General features: G+C 48.1%; 1 protein-coding gene across 4 annotated transcripts; it reads left to right on the forward strand.

Moving 5' to 3' along the window:
- The first annotated feature begins 888 nt into the window (after positions 1-888).
- UBE2G2 (ubiquitin conjugating enzyme E2 G2) lies at positions 889-24,454 on the forward strand. 4 transcript variants are annotated; one of them, XM_066194064.1, is made up of 7 exons: positions 931-963; positions 1,365-1,419; positions 6,617-6,652; positions 6,739-6,784; positions 12,046-12,164; positions 15,816-15,956; positions 23,958-24,454. In XM_066194064.1, the coding sequence occupies exons 2-7, from the start codon at positions 1,365-1,367 to the stop codon at positions 24,026-24,028; spliced, it is 468 nt and encodes a 155-aa protein (XP_066050161.1). In that variant the 5' UTR covers positions 931-963; the 3' UTR covers positions 24,029-24,454. The 4 variants fall into 4 exon arrangements, with proteins under 4 accessions (XP_066050160.1, XP_066050161.1, XP_066050159.1 ...); XM_066194062.1 differs by lacking the exon at positions 23,958-24,454 and adding an exon at positions 17,786-19,672; XM_066194063.1 differs by lacking the exons at positions 1,365-1,419; positions 23,958-24,454 and adding an exon at positions 17,786-19,672 and having other exon boundaries at positions 889-963.
- Positions 24,455-25,162: the final 708 nt, after the last annotated feature.

A 25,162-nucleotide genomic window follows, 5' to 3' on the forward strand; every position in this document is an offset into this window, starting at 1 on the left:
TGCTGTGTAAGCTTATAAAAATCCCATCACTGAAATTCCAGCTGTTTGCTGAGGGCTGAGCAGCATCTGTCCCTTTGCCCTGCTCCCTTAACTTTGACTCTTTCTCTGTGGGCACTGCAAGTCTGTGGCCTCAGGTTTTTTAATACTTCTTTTTGGTAGATAATCCTGGTAAATGGGGGCTGGGGGAAAATGCCTTTTAATGTCACCGAACTGTGCAGAAGAGCTAGTAAGTGAGGAGAAACATTCAGATGTCTTCAAAATAACAGTAAACTGCTTTCCCGACTCTCCAGCCTTGCTGAGGTTTAGTTATTTGTGAGGTGGTTTGGGCTCCGAGAAGCCTGTTCCAGGGGAATTTCAACTCAGGCTGTCGTGCTGCTCCATGGAATCGTCATCAGCCTTTTCTCTTCACATTAGCTATGCTTCTGCTGGCAAAAATCCGGCTGGAAAGGCCCCGACTCCCTTTTCCATGCTGGCGGTGGGCTGGGCTGGGCTATCCCGCGGATCCCGTGGTGTGTTCCCGGACTTCCAGGCTGACGTGCCGCCCTTTGCTGTTGCCTACAGCGGATCCAGCTGGGAACTCTTTGGGCCTCCCGCTCTCCGTGGCCCGTCCCGGCAGGAAAGGCCGCGTGGGGGCCGCTCCAGGGAATGCCAACGGTGTGCCCGGCTACAAACCCGCACCGCCCGCGCTCCGCGGGGCGTTTGGCGTGTTCTCCCGTGTCCTTCCACCGCGTCGGAGCAGCCGCCGCCTTCCCGTCGTTCGGCACGGGGAATTCCCGGCGCGTTCCTGCCCGGCGCGGTGCCGGCGGGAGGACCGGGCGCTACCATAGAGGGAGACGGCGGCGGGACAGAGCGCCGCCCTCCGCCCCGCCCAGCCGGGGCCGCTCTGGCCGCGCACCCGGAAGCGGCGGCGGGGCCGCGTCATGGCGGGGACGGCTCTGAAGCGGCTCATGGCCGAGTACAAGCGTGAGTGGCGCTCCCCGGGCCCCTGGCGCTGCCTTCCCGGCGGGATCGCTCCCGGAGGCCGGCCGGGCCCGCGGGCCGGGCGGGGCAGGCCAGGCCGCGGGCCTCCCTCTGGGCTCCCCGCGCCCCGGCGGCCGCTGTTTGACGCGCTCTCCCCGCCGAGGCCCTGCAGAGCTCCCCGGGGCGGCGTGAGGGGCAGCGGCCGGCTACGGGGCACGGCCGGGTTTGAGGAGGCTGCGGGAAGGGGCTCCTGCCCCGAACCCTCCCGCTGCGACACCGAGAGGAGCGTGGTGTGCGGGGACACCGCTGGGATTCCGTGCCTCCAGGACCTTAGTCAGGGGGAGGCTGGGAACCCCGGGCAAGTGGCCAGTTATTTTGATGTTTTTCCCTGTTAAAATTTCCAGATGGAACAGAATATAGGTATGGAAGTCTCTGTTGCAGAGCTCTCTTACATAAAAGGTAATTAGAGGTGTTTGTCAGGGCAGATACGTTCTGGTTGTGGCTGCCCCATCCTTGGAAGTGTCCGGGGCCAGGTTGGATGGGGCTTGGAGCAAACTGGACTAGTGGAGGGTGTGCCTGTCCGTGGCAGGGGTGGAATGAGATGAGATTGAAGGTCTCTTCCAACTCGAACAATTCTGCAATTCTGTGAAGTCCTTAATGGAAGCAGAGTGGTTAGTAAAAGGATTTAAACTCGAATTTAGTAATGAAAGATGTGGACTTGTTTGTTTAAAAATCAGTGTGGGATGTGACAGCAGGGGTTGGCCAGCGGTGATCCTCACCACTGGGGCCAGGGACGTGCTGCAATGCGCTGGGAATCTGGGAATCCCAGTTCTTCTGGGATGGCTCATCTGCTCCCTGATGAGTTTCAGAGCTGTCCGAAGGTGCCTTTTGTCCACAAGAAATATTTGTTTGTGTACCTAGGTGCTTTTGGGCTTGAATACTCCTGCTTTTGTTTACAGCAAGGAAGTAGAATGGAGAAAAAGAGATGTTTGATGGGGCTGGAGGGAGCTGGGCTGTAAGAACCGGCCTCCTGCTCCAGGGAAGGTCACTCGCTGTGCTCCCCGGGCTGTGCAGGGACGGGGACTTGTTTCTGTCATTTAGTGTGAATGAGAGTATTTATAGACACACGTTTCCTGCCAGCACTGTGCCTGCTCTCAGGCTGCTCTGCAGAGCACAGCTCTCTCAGCTGAACTGTCACACCGGTTTTTGGGCAGCCAGGGCTCCCCACCCAGCTCGGGCAGCTGCCCCTGAGGGCTGGGGGTGGTGACAAGCCCCAGGCCGTGTGGGTAGAGTTTCTGTTGACAGTGTGCCCTAGAAATCTGCATTTCCCCGTTGTAATCCGGAGGCAGTGACCTGGAAAACAACCACAGAAAGCCTTGGCACTGCTTCTGTCCTCTCCTATCAATCCCCTAAGTCTCAAAAAAGCGTTTATGGTCCTTTGTTGTTGAGGAGCACAGGGATCTTACTGGAGTGTCTTGTATGAATGAAATATTTAGGAAAAATGATATTAAATGAGCTCGGAAAGATTTTGACTTAATGCCACAGGCAGGAATGAGGTGAATCTTCCCTGCCTAGTTTCCCAGGGTAACACTAGTCATGAACAGAGATAATGTTTTGTCTGTGATCTGCCTTTACAAGCACTTTCCCAAGCCCAGTAAAGCACAGTATTGTAAAAAATGAAAGTAACTCACAGTGGCTGACTGCACAGTGCTATCTAGAAACCTGAGTTGCAGCAGTGCAGTAAGCCAGACGTTTTGGTGTCCGTGGATTCCCCCCTGCTGCAAGGAAATGTTTGTTATTTTCCTTTAGCACAAACGCCAGAATCACGCCTGACTTTCAGCCTTTCCCTGGCCTTTCTCTAAAGACTGGCAGTTAATTGTAGCTCTTCAGAAGCTCTTAGCCCTGGGGAGATTTTCAGCCAAAGTTGTTTTGAAAAATAAAAAAAGCTCCTGGTTGTAGGTAGTTCTGCTGCCTCTTTTTGCAGAAAAAGAACAAGGGCTGGGGTCTGAGGTTGGGCTCAGTGTGAAGTTTCTCCCTCCTCATGATGTGTGTTGCTGGCATGGACGTGGGTGCAGGGAGGCCCTGGGTGAATGTGAGCATGGAAATGATTTTCAGTGACCCTCTCCTGACTGCTCACCTTGGGTCAAATCTTGTATGTGTTGTATACAAAGTTGTGGACACGTCTGGTTTTTTTCTTTACTTTCCCTCTTCTCCTCTGTCTCTTCCCTTCAGTTACTTCTGGTTGTGACAGGGGTGTTTGGCACTCAGTGCCTTGCTGCTGGGTGTGTTTTCCTTACCAGACTTGGAATTCTTTTCATTTTTTCCTTTTTCAATTTTTTGTCTCTCATCTTTCCCTGTGCATGTGCGCACACATTTTGAAGTCTTGGTTTAAAGATTTATTGTTTCCTTCTGTGAAAAAAATCTTGACATTGTGAGGAATTTCTACCTGTTGGAGCCCAGATATGTTACTGCATTTTGGGAGAGGCTGTGAAATCACACTGGTTTTCCTTCCTTTTGCAGAAGGAAGGGAGGGTGGCTGTGGACATCCAAATGACATGGACTGGGGTTTTTGTGCTCATTTAGATCTTTGCATGTTTGAGTTTTTGCTTTCTCAAATTTAAACTATCTACTCTGCCAGAACTAGTTTGGCTAAAGCTTCTTAAAAAATCAGGTATAGAAAAGGTTACCATTTTTATTAGAGCATGTGTCTGTTGTTAATTCTAGATGTATAATAGTATTAGGGCCTGACCTAAGTCTCTCAGTAGCTTATATTTGTCAGAGTTAAGAGGTGGAAACCTTCTTTTTCTATTTACTGTTTCTTGATGCCAGATCTTGAAGATGTCTTAATGCTGGCAGAAATTTCAAGTCTAAAATGGGTTACTCTGGAAGAATTAAATCTCTAGAGACCCAAGAATTGTAGTGCCTCGTTGTATGCACTGGGTTTCCTTCCTGGTACAAACAGGCAACAGAGCAGTGGGTTGTATTGCCAACAGGTTTCTTGGGAAGTGCTGTGGGGTTGCAAATAAGAGAGTTATGTTAATTGTGAGATTGGGGCAGTCACAGAAATAACAAACCTTCTGAACCTGGCAGTGCTTCAGTGGGTATTTCCCATCCTTACTGCCTGGGGAGAGTTGTGTGGAGTCAGGAGTAAACTGACTGTTCTCAAGCACCTCAGTCCAGATGTGTCAGATATTGCAGTGAGCACGTGCCCATATTATTTCCCGAGTCCTGGGCTTTTAATCCTCTTGCAGGTTTGCTAAACAGCTGCAGTTTTTAGGAAACATACTGTTGACCTTCTCTTTCAAGGAAGTCAGTCTCAGCCTCTTCAGTGCTTTAACAAGAAGGTGTTTTCAGTTCTGAGAACCCTCTCCAAGGTGTAATTGGCTGATAACGACTCCACAAAGAGCAGTGAAGTGAAAAGGAAGGCACGGATTGTGTGTGTGCAGCAAATCTGCCCTGAGTTCCTAATAAAAGCATCACCCTTCTCTCGTAGCAGCTCTGTTTTAAGCTTACAAGGTCTGGCTCTGCTCCCAGGGAACAAATAAAAAGTTGCACCTGGGGAGGTTTAGATTGGCTCTTAGGGAAGATTTCTACACTGAGTGGGACTGTTTGGCCTGGCCGGTCTGTCAGAGTCACTCTGCATGTGACCAGAGCGTTGATTTTAGCCTTTCACTGCTTTCTGCTGCTCACTTATAAATAATTGGACACCCCCACCTCGACGTTCCATTAAAGTGACCCTGTTTTGGAGGCTCTGCTGAGCTGTAGCAGCTGATGCTGTGTCAGCTCCTGGTGGTTCATGGTATGCCTCTCTGAAAACTGAGCTCATAGTTTCCTTCTGAACAACTCTGGAGAAATCAAGGGTAGGGTGTCACCATACCCGTGGAAAAGGGATTTTTCCTTTCTCAGTGACCAAATGCAGCAGCAGCTGGTCAAAATCAAAGCTCCTGTGCCCATGAATGCCCAGTTTCTACTTTTCCTGATGCTTAAGGATGGAAACCTTTCTCTGAGGGGGGAGCTGAGCAAGGGAGTGGAGAATTAAACCTCTGTCCTCACAGAGACCCTTTGCTCTGTGGGCTTTGGCTGTTTCTTGCCATTGCCCCTGTTCTCCTTGGAGAGGAATGCTCTATGACACAATTCCGTGTGGCTGCCCACCACAGGGGCTGCTGCCACTTTTCCAGAAATCATAGGAAACATCAGAGGGATTTTCTTCTTAGAGAGAGCCACAAGATGGAGCAAAATGATTCCAGGAGCTCCTGTGTTTGACATCTCCCTCTTTCTGTCTAAAAACATCAGCAAGAAAAGCTATTGGAGACCCAATGCGAAGCTGGAAAAACCTGCCACGGGATGCCAGGACATGTGGAAAACTGTAAGGCTGAGTTTCAATCTGCTGCCGGGCTTTGGCACTTCAGAGTGGGCTGTGCCAAGGTTAAGGGCACCCTGAGCAAACGGAAGAATTCCACGATCTCTCCTGGCAATGCATCTCAGCATCTTCTTTGAATCCTGCAATGAAGGAGCTGTTGTAAGACAGAAATCTGTTCTGTGCATCACTACCCATGTAGTTTTCACCTACAGCCTAAACAGAAATTAGGTCAAGTGTCTCACTGATTGGTTTGTGACTTCACATATCCCCTGAGTCAGTTTGTTCCTGTTTGTTTTCCTGCGTGGGAATGCGTGTGGTGGTTCTTGTGGCTGTGTTCTGTGTGTTACTGGCCACTGGTGTTCCAGAGGCCACTGATGAGGAAACACTGTGCTGGATAAGCAGCTGGGAGTGTCACCTCCTGCCACCAGCTCCAGCAGCTGCCTCATGGCTCACTCAGAGTCTTGGGGCTGGTGTTGAGTCCCCGGGACTGCTGGCCCAGTGTTTGCCTGTTTGTGGCTGAACTGTGCCTCAGCTGCTGCTGCCTCCCTGCAGAACATCAGAAACTAGAAACTGATGATCACTCCACCGGACAGGAGAAAGTCTGGTTGTTATTTTTTCAGCACATGATGTAGTGGCCTTCACCAGCTTGAAGTAAGGGGCTGATGCTGACGATTGTTTCATGAATTCAGAATTGTATCAGTTTCCTAGAGAAAGTGAGGATTGATGGATCCAAACTTGCCTGTGCTGCTATGGCTGTTTGATTGCTGCTTCTTTTTTTTTTAGCTGACATTTTCCAGGCCATGCAGGAGGAGTTAGATAGAATTTAGGGAACAGAGCTGCGTGTCAAATCTCTCATGTGTCTGCTTCCCCTGTTTTTGTGTTGTTCTGGGTTTTGCACTGAGGTGCATCAAACCTGAATGGATGCAGAGAGGTTACAGGAATACAGACTCCAGGCTGTTATGGTATCCTGTTTTGCACAGAGGTGCAAGAGAAGAACATTTCCCAGGCATTGTGAAATGTTTTTGTCTTCCTTCTCAGGTTTAAATTATTGCCTCTGTGAAGACAGGGGGCTCCGCAATCCTAGAGGTCTTTTCCAACCTAAACAATTCTGTGATTCCAAGGCTGGTTCTGGGAACCTTAAAAACACCAAAGTGCCAAATAATTTTGTCTAGAACACTGTCCTGAATTAAGCAATAGTGATGGGGCCCCTGTGCTCAGCCATGGCCACTCAAACACCCCCTGAAATGCTTGGCCTTGCAGGTCACCTCAACCTTCCTTGTGTTTCTGTTTTTGCAGAGCTGACCCTGAACCCACCAGAAGGGATTGTGGCAGGTGAGGAGCCGAGCAGAGTTTGTGCGCTCTGGAGCTGTAACCTTGTGTTCAGGTAGCACTGAGCATTGTTCTGTTCTATTTCACAGGTCCCATGAATGAAGAGAACTTCTTCGAGTGGGAAGCCCTCATCATGTGAGTTATTACTGTTTGGTGCCTGAAATCAGCAGTTGCTGTGGTGAGCAAGACTGTAAAAAAGTACTATCAGGTCTGTATGACATCAGCACTGGCCTGCCTTGGGCTGAAAACTCCTCTGATCCAAACAGGGAGTTACATTTGGACTTTAAACAGAGTGACAGAGGCAGCATAGGTGAGGTGTACAACTCATTATGATAACTTCTTGCAGAGGTGTCATCATAATAAGCTTGCAAATTTGTCAGGAATCCTCATTTGGGCTCTCTTGGATATAATTTACACTTACAAACACTGTAGGAAACAAACAGTTGCGTGTAGATCACACATACCTATTGGAACATTGCCTAACTGCAAATGCAAGACAAGTTTTGAATGGAGCAAAATACAGATTATTAGTGACAGGAGAAAAAAAAAATCAGTGTCTGAAATTAGTTTACTTATTTTTCCAAGTTTTTCTTGAAATATTGAAAGGTATTGATCAAAAGAAGTATTGAAATTGAAGTAGAAATTCTTTTGAAATTGTTTAAACTTCATCAGTTGGTTGGTGTAGTCAAGAGTTGGATGCAGCTGTTTTGTGTAGAAAGAGATTCACTTTTCTGTTGGTGCATAGCTCTGACCATGACCTGCTGTGTTTTGGGGGTGATGGAGGCTCCTTTCCAAAGCTGTGTTCTCTCTCTTCCACTCCCCAGATGGGTGTGGTTATTGGTAGCAAAATTCGCCATGAAAAGACAAAACCTTTCTGCCCAGCATCTTACAGGTTGTCTTCTCTCTTGCTTGTACTCCAACCCATGCTGTACCTTCTTTGGGAACTTTGAGTATGTGGAATAACTGGTGATATTTACAAAATAAAGTTCTAAAATGTTAGAGGAGAGGGAAAAACACGTTTGTCACTCACATCTGACGATTTATGCAAATACTGCACAATTAAAAGATGAAGAAGCTCCAGATCACCGAGTCCATCTTGAAGCTGGTGGTCGGTTGTTAGGGTAGATCCTGGCTCTGTATTTCAGGATTCTTTGGTAAGAATTGGTGATTTCCTTTCCTCCAGCCAGGGTTGGGTTATCCTGGAGGGCTCTGGGGCAGCAGGCAGTGGCTGTGGCCGTGCTCGCTCCATACCCGCTGTGATCTGGGCAGGTTTTCCCTGCAACCACCAGTGCTGACTGCTGAGATTCTCAGCTGGCGTGGGTAGCAGAGTTTTCCTAGCTCAGTTTGCTTGGAATGTGCTGTCTAGGGATGAAAAACAAGATTTCTGTCTCTTGGGCTCAGGCGTGCAAGCAGTACAGAAGCATGGCGAGCTGTAGCGAATTCCCTATTCCACACAAGTGGCTGTGGGGGTGATCCTGCTGCATGGCAAGCCAGAGCCTCTGAGTTATTTTAGACCTTGGTGAGTGGAGGTTTGGGTTACCACTGCTTGTTTGCTCATTGATGGCAAGAGTTGGCAAATGCCTCTGCTTATGTGCAGCGATTTCTCCTGCGATAACAGGTTGTGCTTCCTGGTAGCTCAGTCCCCTGAAAATAAACACTTAGCATGGAAATAGGTTGTTTTGTTGCCTGACACCAGAGAATTTGGCTGCAGGGTCTTAGGCTTTCTGTGAGAGGCACAGTCAGCACATCTGCTTCATAATGGGCCAGATTTCAGGTCAGACAGCTGTGATTGCTGGGAGTGTGGAAATCTCAGAGGGTTTAATGCACTTCTTGGAACATGGAAGGAAATTCCTGCTTATTGGTACTTCCTCCTAGCAGAAGTGGTGTGGCTGAGTAGAGGTTTCCTGAGGGACACTCAGAAGTACTTCTGAATTGCTTAGAAAATCCCTTTTCTGATGTTTCCCATCACATCCTTGAAGAACAGAGGAGCTGCTTGCAGACTTGAAAGCCCTTTAAAGTGCTGAGTGTTGAGCTTCAGGTCTTTGTCAGCGTAAAATGAGAGGCGGAGGTGCTTTAATTTTGGTTTCTGTATTGTGTGTGTGTCATAATAAAGTTATATTTTAAGATCTGCTCAATTTTGAAGCTGTGATACAATAGAAACATGTTTACCCCAAACATACTTGGTTGCTTTCATCTCTTTACAAATCCTGTTAGTAGCAGTGTTTGCAATACCTTTGGAAAGTAAGTTACATGACTTGTTTGTATTTGTCTGTGGTGATCTCCTCCAGTGTTTTGTAATCTCAAATGTGCTGTGTGAGATTCAGGGAATGAGGTGTGCAGATGAGAAAATGGGAGTAAAGCTGCCTTCAAATTTTTTAGACAGATGAAGTGCAAACAGTAAGAAACATAATTGTGAAAAGAACAGAATACTTTTTTCCTTCCCCCAATTTATATAAAGCCAGAGCGCATATAATGGCACATAACTTGAAAAAAGGAGACCTAAGAGAGAAAAGGCATCTCTCATTTATCAGTTCAAAGGTATTCTGGATAATGTTACATAGATTGTAAGAGCTTGACTTGGAGATAAAATAATGCATTTTTAAATAATGGAAATAATAATTTATATCTCCAGTGTTCTGGTCTGCAGCAGCAATGCTGGAGGAATGTGAAACATATAAATGTTAAGACCATAATAAAGGAGAGAGCAGATCTTACACTCCTAAAATGAGTGTGATGGGCACAGAACTGAAGATACCCATGTGAAAACCTTTCTGAAGACTGGAGGTGGGGGGTATTGCTGAAAGCCAGATCTTTGCAACATCATTTCAGGAGAGTATGCCTCATGTTGCTCAATTCCCTAGCACTGCGTGAGGTCCTTCAGGCTGTGTTGTGTTCATAGATTTAACATTTCAAGGGCAAGTTTTGCCCTCTTTGGTTGGCATGTACAAGTGTGTGTTGCTATTCCAGTTTATCCCCAAAAGACACAAAAGCACGCAATGGTTAAGAACTTTATTAGCCTAAAGATTGCTTGAAAACTAAAAAGCATAAATTGAAGTCAATTTATCACAAAGCTGTTTAGAAAGGTAATTAGATCTATAATTAGGCTTATGACTTTTGTTTCCATTCCCCTTTTGGGCATCTGATGATTGTGGGCTTTGGTGTTTTTCCAGCATCTTTTTACAAATAAGCCATTTGCAAATGTATGTGAAGCTGCGATTATAGAATTAGAATCACGGAATCGTTATGGTTGGAAAAGACCTCTAAGACCATGAAATCCAACCATTCCTCAGGCACGGACAAATCCACCACTAAACCATGTCCCAGGTGCCACATCCACATGTTTTTTGAATGCTTTTAGGGATGGTGACTTTACCACCGCCCTGTGCAGCCTGTGCCAAGGCTGAACAACCCTCTCAGGGAAGAAATTTTTCCCAATATCCAGCCTAAACCTCCCCTGTAGCAACTTGAGGATGTTTCCTCTTGACCTGTCTCTTGTTCTCTGGGAGCAGAGCCTGGCCCTCACCTGGCTGCACCCTCCTGTCAGGGGGTTGTAGGAGAAGGTCCCCCCTGAGGAGCCTTTTCTCTAAACTAAACATTTCCCATTAGCTGTCCTCCGCAAGGTTCTTCTCTCTCCTATTTGGAAGATACCCACTACTCTCCTCTGCCCCTTGCTTGAGTAACAGCCCGGTCCTGGAGGTCAGAGCTTCTCATTTTCATGCTTTGTCTTCTGTCAGCTTTGGAATCACTGCGGAGCAGGGGGGTGATTGCAGCAGCTGCCGTGCTCTTACCTCCCTGGCCCTGCCTACGTCCTTTGTGAGCTAAAAGTGATGCTGTCAAGTTCAAATGCTGAGTGTTTTGTAGTTGCAAATGCTGTCTTGGATTAACTTTAATAATTTCTTTGAAGTTGATCCTGGCAGCGCTGAGTGGCTAAAACAAAAGCATTTTGCTCACATAATACAAGGCCTAAAATGGAGTATGTTGGGTTGAGTGTATTTGACAGAAGAGCCCTTAAGGCTGTGGGTTTGCTCTCAAAACAGAACATAGACACCCACCAGCTTTTCAATGCCTGTATGTACATACTCTCAGAAGTTCAACAATAAGCCTTTAAAATGCAGCTGGAATTAAAATGGTCAGGAAAAAATGCGTTCGGTTTACTCTCAGATGTGAATTGAATCCTGACTAAATTTAGGGAAAAGGCCAGAAAGGGAACAAAGTGGTTGAGACGGTTTAGCTTTCATTCTTGCAGAATGTTGATGCATTTCTCTTACCTTACCTGCCAGTGTCAATATTTATGTTTAAATCATATAATTCTTGTGTTTATCTACCAGCCAAGTCTTTTGAATCCCAAAGTTTGAGACAGTAAGTCTTCTAGCGCATTAGGGTTTGCTGCTCTCCAACTTTAATGTTCTTTCTGGCATGGAGAAAGTGGATTGGGAGGAGGAGGCATGAATATATTCCTAACCCTTATTTCCCAGACAGTGGAACCTTTGTTTGAATGGCTTTTTACTAAATACATGAGGTTTCCTTGGCAACGATTTTCAGTGCTGAAGCTTTTTTCGTCGTCTTTCCAATCAAGGGAAATCATGTTTGTGTTACAACTTCCAGATGGTTCATCAAGTTTGAATAAATCATAGCTAATAAAGTTGTTTTTTGCTCACTTTCCACAAGTGTTTTATGTAGGTCGGGTAAAATAGTTGCCTTTATGTTCTCGACTCGATTGCACTTTGAACTAGATTCTGAACACAATAAGGAAATGTTTCTACAAGAGCCCTGATGAAGCCATTTGTTCTCCACCTGCACTCGAGGGAGGGCAAACTGAGTACCTGAAGTCTGCAAAGACACGTTGTTGTCCTGCATCTCTTCTGGCAATTATGGTCTCTGAGCTGTGTTTTTATTTTTACAAGCCTTTGCTGTGCTTTCTGCATCAGACAGTGATAAGTGTTTGTGTGGTTGTGCTAGATACTGGCAGTTGGGATCTCTGTGGCATCTATAAATTAATTCTGAGCTCCAGCATTTGACATCTCTGTCTTGTAGAGCATAACAGTATCTTCAAAGGCACAGGAGTCCCACACCTGCCTCTGCTTTCGCTTGACGTGCAGACACTCAAATCCTGGAACATGCCTTGGAGCCAGATACTCCAATTATATCCAGACACACCCTGCTAATTAAACAGTGTTGTGACCTTCCTAGTAATTTAGTGTGCAAGCTTTGATTTCCCCCTTGCCTCCCAAGCCTCATATTTGGATTTAAGTTTATGAGGTGTGGGGTAAGAACACCTTAACTCCTTGTTTCCTGGAGAAGATAATATAACTCGTGCCTCACACAGCTCATTAGACAAGAATTTGGGGGAAAGAGCTGTTTAAAACTTTGGTGGATAACATTTTATCTGTTTCTAGGGGTCCTGAAGACACCTGCTTTGAGTATGGGGTTTTCCCTGCTATCCTGAGTTTCCCACTCGATTACCCGCTGAGCCCTCCGAAGATGAGGTTCACCTGTGAGATGTTCCATCCCAACAGTGAGTCTGATGCAGCAGGATGCACAGGGGGCTGGGTTGCTTGTGCAACTTAAAAGGAAACTTTAGCAGCAGGAGAGCTGGCATCCTTCCCAAGGGTGCTTCTCTCCCTTTCCAACCTTGAGCAGGCAGCACGAGCATTCAGCTGCCCAGTTTTGCTCTGTCTTAGGGTCCTTTTCTCTTTATTCCATTATTCCTCCTAAAACTTTTGCTCATAAACAGTCCAACAAGGCTTCCAGCAAATTCCATGCCTTTGAATCTTCTGTGCAGGATGTGAGACTTAGTGAATTAGTACAGGCTCTTTCCAGAGGCAGAAAAAGAATATGCTGGGTTTAGAGGGATCACAGTGTTCAACCCCTGGCCCTATGCAGGACAACCCAAGAATCCCACCATGTGCCTGAGAGCATTGTCCAAACACACCATGAACTCAGTCTTGCTCTATGGCTTGTATTTAAGTCTTTTGGTGTTATTTTAATGACTGAAAAGTTCTTCATGGTGCAGCTTTATTAGGCAGCATGGCTTTTGCCCCATGAAATCACAGGTTTAGCATTTCTGAGGGGATCTCTCTGAAATACAGAGTGCTCTGTCCAAGCAGACAACACATTTACAGGTGTTTAATATTAAGACTTTGGTGGCCTTTGCTCTGTGATATGGATTGAGTTAGAGATCTTTCCAGCCTTAATGAATCTATGATGATGACAATATTATCTGAAGACTCTTCAGTGGGAGTAATTGCAGTGACAAGAAGTACAGCTAACAAGTTTGAGCCCTGGACATGAAAAAAAAACACCTTAAAGCCCCTGTTTGCAGCCTGGACCACTACTTTCTGGAATTAGCCTTGGAATTCTGTGTAAAATCATTGCTTTTGACATCTGCTGAATCAACATGGATTGTGCAAAGGTTGTTTATTACTGCCCAGCTTTGAGGGACTGGATCTGTGTTCAGGCTGTCAGGTCTCTGACCCTCAAGAGCGGGAAAAGGCAAATGCTGTGCCCCTGCCTCGTGCTTCCTCTTCAGCTGGCATTCTTGCACTTGGAAAACACTGGTCATAATCTCACCTGGGAATCCATTTATTCCACCCTATATACAAGGAATTGTGCAATTTCTTGAAGTTTCTCTGTTACTCCCTTCTGGAAGCATCACTTGTGCAGGTTCTTGCCCATTTAATCCACATCTTTCTGTTCTCCTGTGGAAGACACACCTGCATGTCACAGCATAGAGCTGTGTGGACATGCCCAAGGCAGTGTGGCATCGCCTCTGGAGCTCTGATGTCCATAACAGGGCACTTGGAAGCAGTGTAGCCATGTCAGCACCTTGCTCCAGCTGGACTAATGTACCCAAACTTCTTGCCAGGACTGGTCTCCGTGAGCAAATCCTTGTCCTCGCAGCTCCAGCTGTGGCCTTGGCTTGAGGTTCACTGCTCGCAGCTGTGTTGTGTGCAGCACTGCCAGGAGGAGTGGGGTGTGGAGAAGCACAAATTGCCTGACTCCTGTGTTAAAGAGTGGCTTTACACATGGGTGTTTCTTCCATGAGATAATTGGAACACACTGGATGGTCAGCTCAGCTGTTCAAAGCCCTGTGACTTGGAGTCTTCTTAATCTGAAGCTGAGATCATCTGAAGTAGACACTTGAATCTCTCTTCTCAGCTGGGGTTGTGGTGGGCTGCTTCTACCCAGAAAGGCTTCAGGACGGGGTGGCTGGGCTGTGCTTTTTCTGTTTATTCCTCCCTCTGTGAGAAATAGCAAGGAAAATGTTTAAAAAGTCTGGTGTGTCCCCTCATTCTTGCAGTTTATGTTATGTGAAGGGGGAATTGAGATACCACAGAACTGTCTTCTCTTACATTAAAATGACCTGCTTGGATACTCTGGCAAAAGTAACTAAGTAGTGATCAATGGCATTGCTTTCGCTGGCACTGAGCATCAATATGGGGAGATCATAGGATCACAGGTGATTTGGGAAGGATTGTTAGAAGGAACATTAAAACCCATCTTGTTCTGCCCCCTGCCATGAGCAGGGACACCTTCTGCTATCCCAAGTTGCTCCAAGCCCTGTCCAACCTGGCCTTGGACACTTCCAGGGATGGGGCAGCCACAGCTGCTTTGGGCAACCTGGGCCAGGTTCCCACCACCCTCTCAGGGAAAAATTCCTTCCCAATACCCCATCTAACCCTGCCCTCTGGCAGCGTGCAGCAACTGCCCCTTGTCCTAAGGATCTTTCTAGCTCTCTTGGAGCCCCTTTAGGCACTGGAAGGGGCTCTGAAGTCTCCCTAGCGCTCTCTCTTCTCCAGGCTGAGCATTCCCAGCCTGTCTCTGGAGCATCTCTCTGTGGCCTCCTTTGGACTCGTTCCAACAGCTCCACGTCCTTAGGTTGGGGGCCCCACAGCTGGACAGGGGTAGGTCTCACCTGAACAGAGGGAGAGAAGATCCATACGTCTTCCTGCAATCAGCCTTTGATGTCCTGACTGTGCTGCTGTGCTCCAGCTGTTTTAAATGAGGCAGTGCACAGAAACAGGAGACTCCCTCACCAGTGAAATCCCCTCTGCCAGTGGGTTCCTGACTCACAAGAAGTGCTGAGTCAGCACCCGCTGTTTTCACCTCTTTCAGCTATGGTTACACCAGCTCCAGTCCCCAGCCTGGGGCTGCAGGGAGGGCTCTAAATGAACGTCCTCCACAGTGCTTACATGCTTGGGCAGACATAGCTGGGTGAATGGAGGGAACTGGAAATGAGCACAGCTGCTTCCAGCAGTCATTCCCACTTTGTTTTTTCTTGCTGTCCTGACAATGGCACCAGTTTGGTCACCTGAGGAACAGAAGCCCTGAAATGATTGTGCTGAAGTTGTCATTCCTCAGGAGCCTGCCGTGCAGGAGAATTAGGCCATGTTGGTAGAGCAGTGTTTTCTTTTGTGGTGCCTCTTCAACCTTTGTTTGCTTCCATTACCAAGTCAGTAGAGCTCAGTCTCTGTGCAGACAACTTGTACTGTTGCAGACATGTTGCTTATGCTGAAGGTGGGAGGGGAAGCACCTGGATCCTTAATTCATAGGTTTCCTTGTTTCCAGGTGCTTTAATGCAGCTGAGCTTTAAGAAAAAAAAAAAAAAAAAGAAAAAGAAAAAAGATAGTGGGAATTCTTCTGATTGCACGTCGGTAATGTTCAAAAAAAGATCAGTTCTACTGTTCATAGTGTATTTAACATAACACTTTATTTTTTCTCATGTTGATAGTATATATAACATAACTTTCCCCTCCTTTGTGTAATCCTTTTCATGGTCACAGTCCAGTGGAGGACTCCAATGTGCATTCAGTGCATTCATTTCCATTTCAGTAAGACTGGTTACCTGCTTGGAGCTATGTCTGTGCATAAATTTGTGCCTTATTCCACCAGGCTGCATTGTTCATTTTTTCCATGGAGCCTGTCACTGATTATTAAATCACACCAATGCTCCCAGCAGGTTTCTGTTGGGGAAGGAGTTTGTTAGGTTTGCTTAAAGAGGATTTGTCCTAGGTTTTTGTCTTTCAGCTTTTGTGTCCTCTTGCCTAAAGAGGAAATTTAAACATGGATTTAGTTTTAATAATAGAAAAGCCAAGTGTCGCGGCTGATCTGGAGATGCTGAGCATTTCCACTAAGTAACAACCAATCCTCTGTACTTTTTGTGCAGTTTACCCAGATGGAAGAGTCTGCATTTCCATCCTTCATGCTCCTGGGGATGATCCCATGGGGTACGAGAGCAGCGCGGAGCGGTGGAGTCCCGTGCAGAGCGTGGAGAAGATCCTCTTGTCGGTTGTCAGCATGCTGGCAGGTGAGCACTGCTGTCCTGCCAGCCCTTCCTGAGTCAGCTGGGACTGCCTCTTGCTTTTTGCTTTGTTCTCTGAGCAAAGCACAGTTCTCAAAGCCCTGGTATTTATTTATTTATTAGTAAACCAGTGCTCTGAGAATGGTTGGGAAAAAAAAATGCAGCTGAATTAGTAACAGGTGTTCCTGTTTGGGGGTTACTGCAAGGCTTTCCTTCCTGGTTGGTAGCAACTGAGACAGTAGTGATGGGTCAGGTGGTCCCAGAGGCTCAGCTGGTTCCTTGCTCATGGAGAAAAGCCTCTCTGTATTTGCTGTGCTGCCCATTCAGCTTTTAATGGTGTGGTTTACAGCCTGCGTTGGATTTGGCTTTGGCAGCTGAAGGGTTATCAGGCCTAACCAGTACAGTAAACTGGAGTCCATGGCTTCTGGTTCAGAAGCCAGCACACTCTGTTTCTCTTTGTTATTCCTAGCCTGGGAATGTTCCCCACTCTGCCGTCTCTGGTTCACAGGAAGGCTTCTTGAGAAGAGTTCTGGGATGAAAAACTTCTTGGGGAGCCTTTCAGAGGGTTTTCCCTAAATCTAACAAAGGTTGTGGATCAGCTCTGTTATGCAGAGCTCTCTGAAAGATGGATCATTTTCCACACAATGGACAGAGCCACTGAATTGCCTGAAGAGGGCAGAGCCATGTCCCTTAGAAATGGTTTTGAAGGATCATTGGGTTTACAAGCTGCAAAGTTGACTAAAGAGCAAGCAACAGATTCCTGCATGGGACTGTTTTAGCTTTGAAATAGTAACCTGCAGCTGGGAAGCTGTGCAGACAAACAGTACCCATGGGATTCCCATGGCTTCCAAGAGCTTGGTTTGTGGTGCAGCCTTACCTGGACTGGGAAGTGTGGGAGTCACCTGGTCTGGTTCTCTGCCTGTGCATCCTGTTTTCCCATGGCTTTTGGAGGAATTAGGCTAAAACACCAGTGGTCAGCTTCTTTCAGGGTACTGGAAAACTCTCAGCCCTGGCTCTGCGGGTGGTGTAAGCCCAAGTTTACCAGACTGGGTGACCTGCGCACCTGCTGGGTTTTAAGGTGCGCCATCAGGATTGTGTGGAGAAGGATGGGAGCCCATGAACTGGGCTGGGGAGGGTGGGGACTGGTGTGTCAGGGGAAGTGAACAGAGAGTGTTCGTGCCTTCTGGAACCCCAGGACAGTGTCCTGCTGTATGCTGCCCACAGACCTGGCAAATCCTGGGTTTCAGCCTACCTCCATACAAAATGGGGAACGTCTGGGACTTCAGCACTCCATGTGCGTCATAAAGCATTCTGAAATCATTGGATGAAAGATGTTGCAGAAGTGAAAGCATATTCTATGCGTTCCCTTGGATTGTTTTGTTGGTTTTTAATAGAACAAGCCATCCCAACAAGTGACAGCCTGTTTGGGTGGCCTGCTTGGAGGGGCTTTGTGTCTGGGAAGCTGGAGAACAAGGAAAAAAAATGTTCTGTGGGGAGAAACATGCGGTTTTAAAAGGCCTTGACAGCACTGAGGGTGCCACATTGTGTTGGCCACGTGCATGGTGGGGCTCCACTGCTGAAAGCACAAACAAAAGAAAGTCCTGCTCCGGTCCCACTCGTTTCTTGCCTAAACTCAAACTTGTTGTGATATCATTTCTCTTGTGGTCAGTTAAATCGGAGCTTTTTGGGAATCCAGGAGCTGTCGTTGGATTGGCTTTATTAGTGGTGTTTCTACAGTCTCAAAGAGGAAAAGTGTTTCAAAGCCTTGGGGAAGTGGAATTCCTGATAAAGCAAGAAGCTCCATTGCCCACCTACCTTTGTCTTTCTTGTTTCAGAGCCAAATGATGAAAGTGGAGCCAATGTAGACGCCTCCAAGATGTGGCGGGAAGACAGAGAACAGTTTAACAAAATTGCCAAGCAGATTGTGCAGAAGTCACTCGGACTTTAAGCTCACAGAGAGACTGAAGTGTTTTGTATTTCTCTTCACCTGGAAACGAGCAGTGCTCAGTGCTGGTACCAAAAAGGAAAACTTTGTAAAACTATTGGCCTAGTTCTTATAATTCGTTATTTATTTACCATCTCTTTCCTTCCGCTGCTCCAGAGAAGCCTCTAGTTCACTCACTAAATTGTGTGGAAAAGGGATTTAAGGGTAGAGAAAAATACAGAGACAATGCTGTTTCAAAGGCTGCTTTTTGCTACCTTACTTGGTGGTGTGGAAAGCCTGGAGACTTGGCAATCTGCAGCCCTCCCTCACCCATCTGCTGTTGGGGGGCAGTGCTGGCTTGGATCGTCTGCTGGCAGAATTAGTTGTGTTTTATAGGTAGCATTGCATCTGGAGCAGCAGTATAGACAGGAATTTCTGTATCCATTCTGTTCTTGTTAGGTTAAGGGCAGCAGCTGCAGTCAGATCTGATTTGAGGAGTATAGTTAGCAGGAGAGGCTGTAAAGCAGGGTGTGTTAGCAAAGAAAGGAACTTTCAGGAGTGAGCTGTGAGGACTGGCTGGGGGTCTGGAATGGCCTGGTGTTGTAACACTGTGAGTTTGTACTGAGCCTTTGAGTCAGGGTTGGCTTGGCGGAAATCCCAAGAGCTGCTTTATTACTCCTTGAAGACACTCAGTTATAAACTTTACACTCAGTTAGAGGCACAAGGCGTAAAGGCTGGATTATCCAAGTTCACCTGGGCGAGGTAGGTCATTGGCAGTTGGAAAATCCAGTGAGGATGTGTTTGCTGTGCTGGGCATGTTAGTAGCTCTGCAAGAATATCAGCTCACTGTGGTGACACATGAGTGTTGAGAGGATTTGGCTTTGCCATTACAGCCCTGTCACTCGTTTTTGGGTGACCGAGCCAAGATGAGAGTGATGGACTTAGAAAAACTACCTGTGACACTCTGCACTGAGTGCTCTTGTGTATTAAATAGAAGCCAGAGGGAGAAGGTGAGCTGTTTGCTCGAGGTACAATGTGTGTTTTGAACTGCAGTGTTGTAGCCAGTGTGAAGAGTGCAGCAAATACCAGCTGGTCAGTTCCTAAAACTGCTGAGGGCCCTCTGCTGACCTTTCTGCTTTGCAAGCCAATCTCATGTGTAGGTCCAAATTTCTCCAATTTACTACAAGCAATAACATGCCCATTAATAGCACACGGAATCCAATTTTGTTGGCAGCTTTCAATGGGCTAAATTCGACAAGGGCTGGTTTGTCTTTTTTAAAATGTGAAGAAGTGTGACATGGAAGGAGTCACACCGTGAAGAAAGCTTTACAGAGGTGATGGTGTGCATGTGTGTGGTACAACTGCTCAGCATTTCTGTCTTGCTGTCTGTGCTGCAGGGCGCACTTTGCCATCGTTCTGCACCTCTGAAGAGTTGTATTGCTACAACCTGCTGATTTTACCTCCTTGTAGAAGTAATTGTGGCTTTGATGTCAGGGTGGAAGTGGGACTGGACATAGCTTGGGAGCAGAGATGATGAAATAGTGTTGTACCTAACTAGTATTTCAAGGCATACAGGAAAATGTAGCACTTTATGCAAACTGGGAGTGGTTTTTTGGAGCAGAGGGAGGATTGCTCCTGGGAGTACTGCAGCTACCTTCAGAAACAGTGCTGGAGAGTGACAAAAGAGGGGTTTGCTTAAGTGCTGAGTGTTTTATTCATGTGTGCTTGCTCATTATCTTGATTTTATGGTGGGATTTAGTCTGTATGCTGGAAATAAAGTGATTATATTTTCTCCTTTTATAGTTGTACATAAATGTATTGCAGTGGGTGTTGTATATGAGTAACCACACAGCCAAGAGACTCGCTCCAAAGGAGTGAAAGGCTTCATTCTAACCCACTTAAAACATGGGATACTTTAGGAGTGAAAGAACTGACATGATTGCATGGACTTGCCAGGCAAATGTCTTGTCTCCAATGCTGGCAGTGGCTGGGTAATTCAGAGAAAACTATAAAAATCTGACGGTGGGCAAATGTGTAGTTTGCTCCTTACAAACACTGTTATAACCATGTGTCTGGCCTAGGAAGTCCTTGTGAACAGACAACAGGTGAATTCATTCAGAGTGTGCTGGTATCAGCACTTGGATTTGAGGAGGACATGGGCATCATGGAATCACTGAATGATTTGAATGGGAACAGACCTTAAAGACCATCTAGTTCCAACCCTCTGCCATGGACAGGGACAGCTTCCGCTCAAGCAGGTTTCTTGCATGCCAGTTTGCTACTCAGAGTTTTCATAGTTCCCAAATCTCTGTTCAAAAATAAAAAAAACCCTTTCTTTTTAAGTGACTGACATGTGGTGGGCTTGCTGATGGGCATTTGAAGCCACCCAGTGACCATATCTACCTCTCAGTCTTAAAGGTGACAAAATGTAGGCAGAAATTCACCTCAGAGGACTAAAATTTGGTGTTGAGGTAAGAACTAGTTGGTGGCTGTTTACTCAGCTGAAGCCAGTGGGTGAGCATTTGTGTTCGTCAAAAGAAATTCATTGTTCATTGTGTTCATTTAGGAAGGAGTTGTTCCCTGTGAGGGTGGTGAGGCCCTGGCACAGGGTACCCACAGAAGCTGTGGCTGCCCCTGGATCCCTGGAAGTGTCCAAGGCCAGGTTGGACAGGGCTTGGAGCAACCTGGGATAGCGGAAGGTGTCCCTGCCCATGGCAGGGGGTGGAATGGGATGAGCTTTAAGGTCCCTTGCCACCCAAACCATTCTGGGATTCTGTGAAAAGTTTAAAGGTGGCAGTGTGGTTGGCATGTTGGATTCCCTGTTTCTATTTGCCAAAAAATTTTATTCTGCAACAAACTGGATTCTTGGATAAAGCAGGAGGATTCAGCTCACACAGTGGAAGTGTGTGGGCTCCTGCTGTGACCAGCTGAGAGGATCTCCTGGCACAGACACCTCACTGCAGCTGGGGAACACCTGAAGGTTAAAGCTTGTAGAGCTGGTGTGTGGCTCCTGGGATAGACTTCTCTGAAAGACTTAATTGTGTCCCTGAATGAACACTCATGTTGGCAGGATGTGCAGTACTGGCCAGTAGCAGTGTTTTTCTGAGCAGTTGTCTTTTTTCAGCCTGAAACACTTATTATAAAACATGTTCCTTGGGGAGTCTCAGAGCTCTACAGGTGTTATGCATGTAGGTGAAGTATTAAAGATTTTTTAAAAAGTCCTTTTCTCTGGATTATATTTGCTTTAGGCTTTTATATTAAAAAAAAAAACAAAAAACAAAAACAACAAACCCTTCAACAAAGCTGTAAAAATGCAAGCAACGTCCTCTTTAAAGCCTTTGTATGTACACACATCCACACACGCTCACTGTTGTTTTTCCTTGGCAGAGGGGCTGTGTCAGAACACACACAGTGGGCTGTGAGACATCCATTAACTGGGTTGGTGTGCCTTTGAAAGTGTGAGAGGCGTTGGAGCCACATGAAACGGCTGCAGCTCGGGGGCAGAGCCATCCCTGGGCTCCCTGCCAGCTTTTTTTTGCCTTTCTGGAGCGGTATCTTGAATGGAAGGTGGTGTTCTGCACTGGGATGGATGCAGCAGGGAAGCTCTGTGACTTGGTGAGGATGCTATCTGTGTTTTACCCCTGTGAGAATGGAAAGGAGAAGGAGCACAGATCTGAAATGTCTCTTTCCCAGTGCCAGCCGTGCTGCTTATGCTGGGATTATCTGGGATGTGGGATTGCAGCTGCCTCCCCCATCCCGTGGTGTGGGACTGTGCCTGTGGCTGAGCCAGGGACATGGGATGTCCTCACAGTGCCCTGGCAGGATGCAGCACAGGTCACATGTCCCATGTGCCTTCCCTTTCAAATTTCCCCGACTCGGGGGAAGAAGAAGAAAACCTCAGTGCTTCAGGAAGCTCAAAGGCTGGAGGAGTGTGAGGGAAGGGATGCTGGGGGTCTTGATGCCAGCTGGAGGTAGAGTTGGGGGTAGCACAGCAAGGGGAAGGTGCAGGAATCTGGAGAATTCCTCTAGCATCTGAGGGCCTGAGCTGCCAGCCCCAGCAAGGGCTCCTGATGTCCCCTCTCCTGCTGCCAGGTGCCACCTGATGTCTTGGGCACCAAAAGTGCTGTGCCAGGCTCCCTGGTGCTGCAGTGGTGAAACCTATCACTGAGAAGGGAACTGTTCAAGCCAGTTAACATTTGGTGGTCCTGCTGGGTGCTCTCATGGCCCCACAGGAGCGTGGGATGGCTGGGAGGTCTGACTTCAACCCTGGTGATCTTCCTGCCCTTCCCAGCCTGCTCCCATGGGTCTTCTCCCAGGACAGGTGGTGTAAGAGCCCCAGGAGAACCAGCCAAGTGGCTTTTGAAGGTGGCTCACACCCCCTGAGATGGGACTGGGCAGTAGGTAAGATGATGGGGTATGTTAATAGATAATGGATGGCAGTGACACGGCCCGTGGGTTATTACAGGGGAGCCTCTGGTGCGAGCAGTGTGTGTGTGAGCTCTCAGGAGGGATTTGGGAGCGGATCTGTCTGGTCATGTCCCTGGAGGGCATGGGGGGACATGAGCCAAGTCCTGGCCTGAGTCCCCTTCCTCTGTGCCTGGAGAATCCTGAATGGGGGGTGAGGCTGTGCTCTGTCACAGCTCTGACCCGAGCCCAGTGTCCCTGGCCAGAGGGACTGCAGGGGATTGCCAGGAAGGGGTGTCCTGGGGCAGAGCTCACTGAGCAGCAAAGGTGAACACCCCTGCTGCAGCCAGGGGTGCAGGGTGACACAGGAGCTGCGTTCAAAGCAGCAGAAATGCAGGATGCAACACGCAGGGGGTGGGGGGCACCCACGCGCTCGGGTGCAGGGCCCAGCGTGGGGAGGCTCTCCACCCACAGCTGGAATGGAGGTTTGGGCCCAAAACAGTTTTCCCCATGCCAAAGTAATTTGGCAGATTGAACCCAGTTGGGGTGGCATGGGAATGTTGAATGAATCGGAGTTTCTTTGCTAAGTCTGCCTGGGATGGGCTCAGACAGACTCCTCCTGGTGTGGTGCTTCACCAGGATCCCTGTCTTCTTCTGCCAGTCAGAGGAAGACCCCTCAGAGATCTGATCAGATCCAATCCCAGTCACATCCCTCTAAGCTTGGTCAGCAAGGTCAGATGCTGGGGAATCTCCCTCCGTGAGACAGGTGTGTTAGAGACATGCCCACATCTCCAATCTGAAATTGAACAGCAGAGCTCTTCCCCAGGGATGCCTTGCTTCCTTCCCCTGGCCATTCATCCTTCTGGGAGCTAGGAAATGGTGAAATATGGAGTGGGTCAGATCAGGTGAACTTGTTCTGAAGCAAAAACCTCTGGGTTTGGAGATCCTTCCTTGATATCTATAAGCTTGCTGTGAGGGTGAACTTTTCTTACCAGTTCTTGCAATGGAGGAGGATGCCTGACAGGCAGACTGGAGTCCAGGTGTTTTCAAACTCTCTTTGTCTGGAGGGGCAGTTAGAAGTTGAGCTTTGTCCTTGGCCAGATCCTGCTTTGATATGAGATCTTCTCCTTGGAGTCTAGGCATGGCCTTGGTGGGAGGGCTGGGGGTTGTGAGCTGTGGGAAGCTCCTGAGGCTATGAAGTGTGGCTTTACAAAAATATCAGCATTATTGGAGAAGCCACTTGTCCAAAGTGTCCCCATCCAGCCTCACTTAGCATTTGATACTTTCAGCATCTGTCCCTGGAACACCCAGTCAGTGACCAAGGGGCATTTTATGGGATTTATTTTATGCATTCATCCCCATCCAATAAGACTTTTAGGTTGAATTCTCTCTCACATTTTGCCTTCTTTGCTCAGAGAAGAAGCTGTGGCTGCCCCATCCCTCATCCCTGGAAGTGTCCAAGGCCATGCTGGATGGGACTTGGAGCAGCCTGGGGTAGTGGAAGGTGTCTCTGCCATGGCAAGGGGTGGAACGAGATAGGCTTTAAGGTCACTTCCAACCCAAACCATTCAACGATTCTTCTCTAGATGCTTCTGTTCCCCCTTGGAGACCCACAGGAGTGATCAGGGTGATCTCCTTCAATTTGAGCCCCTGCTGAACTCACCCCTTTCCCACCACAGGCGTTGTTCCTTGGCTGGTTACAGGAATCTGGGTGTCATCACAGAATCGTTTAGTCGGGAAAGACCTCTGAGATCACGGAGTCAAACCATTAACCCAGCACTGCCATATTCCCATGGCTGAACACCTCAGGAATTCCCAGTGGTGCTGTGGAGCAGGACAGGAGCTGTGGTGAGTGGTATAACCCTGCTGAGAGTGCTGTGTCTGTGCGTCCCCACCGGCATCTGCACAGCTCCGAGCGCCGGGAGCGCGGTGCTGCAGCCGCAGTGACTGGGCAGCAGCATTGCGCTGGAAGAACTGCCCTGAAGAAAGTCACGGAAAACAATAGGAATTGTTCTCTGCCTTTGTTCCCTTTCCTTGCCGGATGTCGGAGGAGATGGAGCCGCGCTCGGCTGCCGGCGGGTGGGCAGAGCGAGCGGGGCTGCCTGCGCTCCCGCCTGGGCACCCGGGCAGCCCGCCCCGCACACCGCCGGCCCCGCCGCCTCCTCCAGAGCCCCAACCGCCGCTCGTGGAATAATTAAACTCTGACATTGTCATACGAGCGAGCGATAAACTTGGCCAGTGATTCTCTGTGTCTGGGGGCAGGAGGTTTTCTTACGGCTGCAGAGCAAAACCATGCTAAAGCTGCTGTTTGCTGCAGGGACCTCAGCCCACGGTCTCAGCCCAGATTTGCTGCCAACACTGGGGAGGAGCTTGTGGTGCCCACACCTTCCTGGGGCAGGCGGTCTGAGGTGGGCTTGTGGGAGAGAAGTTGCTGACTGGTCCCTAACCTGGGAGCCGTGGGATCATTTCAGTCCAAGCAGCACTGTGCTTCCCATTTTCTATCCCTGCCAGTCCTCAATGGGCCCGAGCACGTGGGGCAAATCCTTGGGTTTCCCTGCTGTGGCTCTTTGTGCCACTTACCACCATCTGCCTGTTGAGAGCTGGTGCGTGTGGTCACTGCCCAGATCAAAGGACTACAAGCAAAGGCAGAGGAGGGTTTCCCTCTGCACTGCCAAGGGAGAGTCCTCTCCCCACGCCAGAGCCAGCCCTGGAGCCCAGGTGTTACTCTAAGGCAGCCTACGGAGCGAGATCATAGAATCAGAATCCCCAAATGGTTTGTGTTGGAAGTGATATCAAAGCTCATCCTCACTCCAATCCCCTGCCAGGGGCAGGGACACCTTCCACTACCCCTCCAAGCCCCATCCAATCTGGCCTTGAACATTTT

This window comes from Chamaea fasciata, unplaced genomic scaffold, assembly GCF_029207755.1.
Source record: "Chamaea fasciata isolate MVZ Bird 193981 ecotype frontalis unplaced genomic scaffold, bChaFas1.0.hap1 SCAF_11, whole genome shotgun sequence".
NCBI classification, from domain to species: Eukaryota; Metazoa; Chordata; class Aves; order Passeriformes; family Sylviidae; genus Chamaea; species Chamaea fasciata.